The sequence below is a fragment of the Bactrocera neohumeralis genome, unplaced genomic scaffold (genome assembly GCF_024586455.1).
Source record: "Bactrocera neohumeralis isolate Rockhampton unplaced genomic scaffold, APGP_CSIRO_Bneo_wtdbg2-racon-allhic-juicebox.fasta_v2 ctg6135, whole genome shotgun sequence".
Lineage (NCBI taxonomy): Eukaryota > Metazoa > Arthropoda > Insecta > Diptera > Tephritidae > Bactrocera > Bactrocera neohumeralis.
Window position 1 is genome coordinate 1 of NW_026093013.1, and position 2,974 is coordinate 2,974.

Here is a 2,974-nt window from a genome sequence, read left to right on the forward strand (position 1 = left end):
CCCGGGCCCCCCAAAAGAAACCGCAGAAAATAAAGGGAAGACGGCGGTGACGTTTGGCCCACTGCTTACAGCAACAACAACAACAGCACAACAAAAAAGAAATAGACTGTCTTAGCGTCTCCCGTGGTTCTTGATTCACCCCAACACACACACACACACATTCACTCACTCACTCAAAAACACACACACACACAAAAAAAAACTACCGCACTTTTCTTTTCACTCTATTTGTTTTGTAGGGTCGTTCCACGCGTCTAGTCTCTCCACGACGTCCTTTTCCCCCCTCCCCTCTCTCTTTCGCCTCGTGCACACAGTACGACAACGCGTCCCCACCCTTCTACCCCTCCCATCACAGAACGAACAGCACCGAACTCACCCCTCTGCAGTGGCTCAAACTGGGCAGGAAAAGACCATCCTTTTGTCTATCTCATTCGCCGATGAAATATGGACGTGTGTCATTTTTCTCTTCTCCTCTTCTCCTCTTGCTCACCCTTGCGCGGTCCTTGTTAGTTTGCACCAGAGCCTGCACACAGAAGCCTGAGGCAACGCTTCGACGCTTTTTTTTTAAACAATCCTTCCGCTCTTATTCTTTCCCGGTTTCCTTTCTTTTTTTAAATCGTTTCTGTCCTCTTTCGATTCTTTCTCTCTTTTTTTTGTGTGGTTGTTGTTGCGTCGCTTCGCAGCGGAGATTTCCATTTAGCAGAGGAAAGCAAACCAATAAAAAAAAAGCCGTTGGGTCCCAACGCTTTTCGGTGTGCGTGTGTGTGTGTGTGTGTGCCTCTCTTTTTCCTGGCACACACACATTTCTCTTACACTTTTTTTTCCCCCTTTTTCTCGCCCTTTGCGTGCCTTTCCTTTCCCTTAGAACGGGGTGCTGCACCCTTCTCACTTATTGCAGTTTCATTTCTTCTTTTCCCCCTTTATCTCTTTTCCAACAACTCTTAGAGTGGTTCTCTTTTTTTCTGACGTGTCGCCTGGTTCACACGGCTTCTTCTGCCTTGTTGGGTCCTGTTGTGAATGCCCTATAGCGTGCAGGTCATCCTCTCTCCCCACAGGAGCGCCACACGGCGGCCCTCCGCGTGGCGAGGCAAATCTGCGCCCGCGGGGTGGCGGCACTGGACCAAAAGGCGAGCAGCGACGTCTTTCTCAGAGCCGTCCACGTTGTCGCGGAGGAGCCACCAGTGACGACGGCGGTGGAACAGGAGGCTTTCGTACCGTACCGCGCGGTTGGTGGCATACTCGCGCGCTGTCTGCGCACGCGTGTCCCGCTCAACGGCACGGCGGCGACGCGGTCCACTACCTCTTCGGACGTGGCGGGGCGCTGGCCTGCTGGCTAACGCTGGTACTCGCGGATGGGTGCGTGGTGCAGCACGCGTTCTTTGGTCTCGCCGCGGGCCGCGATGCGGAGCCGTTGCGTTTCACCACTGCGCTGACGGCGAAGGCAGCGGCGGCGGAGCGGGAGGGGCCTTTCAGCGGCGCGTCGTCGTCGGGGACGCACAGCCCCTTCTTTCCGCCCTCTCATGCCGCGACCGTCGCCGGGTCCGGCTCTCCGCTTGAGGGGAGCGACGACGGGGCGGCCGCGACGGATCGTCGGACCGCCGGAAGGAGCGCGAACGTCAGCACGGCGCAGGAGGCGCCGGCGCCGTCGTACCACCGAGACGACGACTACGCCGCGCGCGTGCAAAAGCAGTGGGGGAGCCGACCCCCAGCGAGGGGAGGGGAACGGAGCGGCGGTGCTGATGCTGCCCTCCGACGCCGCCGTGTCGGCCCCCGCCCCTCTGCCACCACCGCCGGCGTCGGAGCCAACGCGACCCGCTGGAGAGGAGTCGTCCGCCGCGCCAGTGGCCAGTGCCGCTCCGCCATTGCAGTCGACGCCCCGCAGCGGCGATGACGACGACGACGACATCCCGTGGCCGCCGCCGCCGCCCGCGATGCGCTCCGGCGTTGTGGCGACGACCGTCCCCTCCCCGTCCCCCTCCCCTGCGCGCGTGCCACGCAGCCAGCTCAACCGCGGCGAGGGCACGACGCAGGCACGGCTGACTTCCCGAGCCTCACGAGCCAGCAGCGCGCAGACTGGGCACGGCGCTGCCTCGGGTCGCCATACCGAGAGGAGCTGTGGCGCCTCGGTGACGCGGCCATGACCACCAACTACAGCCGCCCCGACGGCAACCGCAGCACTTCCCTTGTGCTGTGAGAGACGGCGCGCGCCTATGTTCCTTTCTCTCTCCTCGTTTCGTTTGTTGGCTCCTGGAAGGCAGCCATCCTTTCTTTTTTTCCCCCCTGCTCCCACTTTTCCCCCTATCGTGTTGCCACCAGACTCTCTCTCCTTTCTTTTCCTTTCCCTCTTTCCCCTTTGTTCCGAACCGTCTCCAGCAACAGAAAAAGCGAGAAAGAAAAGAAGCTTTCCTCCAAGGGGCGCGCGCCCGCTTTGGCTGTCCTGCCTCGCTGCCTGCCACTCCCCGCCTCCTTCCTCCCGATTCCCCCCCCTCCTCATCGGCTGGTAGGTAGACCTCCGCCCCCCGCTCTCCTCGTCTGCGGTGAGGATGCTCGGCCCGGCGGGGCGGCCGCCAGCGCCCAACGGCCTACCTATCAGAAGGAGAAGAGGAAAGAGGAGGAGGAGGAGGACGTCACAATGGTTTCGGCGCGCTTTTCGGATGAGAAAAGGGGGGGAGGGCAAGGACAAAGCCCCCTCTTTCCTTAACGCTTCTGTTGTTCATGTTGGGTTTGGCTTTTTTTCAAGGGAGGGGGGGGGCAATGTTTGAGTGGCGGCGAGGCGCCGCAGCAATGGGTTGGAAAAGGGGGGAGGAGGGGAAAGAAGAAGAGAGGGAGATCTAGTAGGCCGGGGGGCCGCGCGGCAGCAGGCCTGCCCTGACATTCCCCGGCGGCTCGTTAATGAAGCATCTGCTCTTCGCGGGGCGGCGCGGCACGTACTTGGAGTGAAACAGGCTCTGCTGGTTACGGCGTGCGGTCTGTA

At 60.6% G+C, this 2,974-nt stretch overlaps 1 protein-coding gene across 1 annotated transcript; it reads left to right on the forward strand.

Annotated features, from left to right (window-relative positions):
- Nucleotides 1-1,055: 1,055 nt before the first annotated feature.
- LOC126767406 (mucin-1-like) lies at nucleotides 1,056-2,141 on the forward strand (the record flags this gene model as incomplete). Its single annotated transcript, XM_050484933.1, has 2 exons — nucleotides 1,056-1,647; nucleotides 1,691-2,141. Coding segments are annotated over 2 exons (1,043 nt in total), but the record flags the coding sequence as incomplete, so codon positions are not given.
- Between the last annotated feature and the right edge of the window lie 833 nt (nucleotides 2,142-2,974).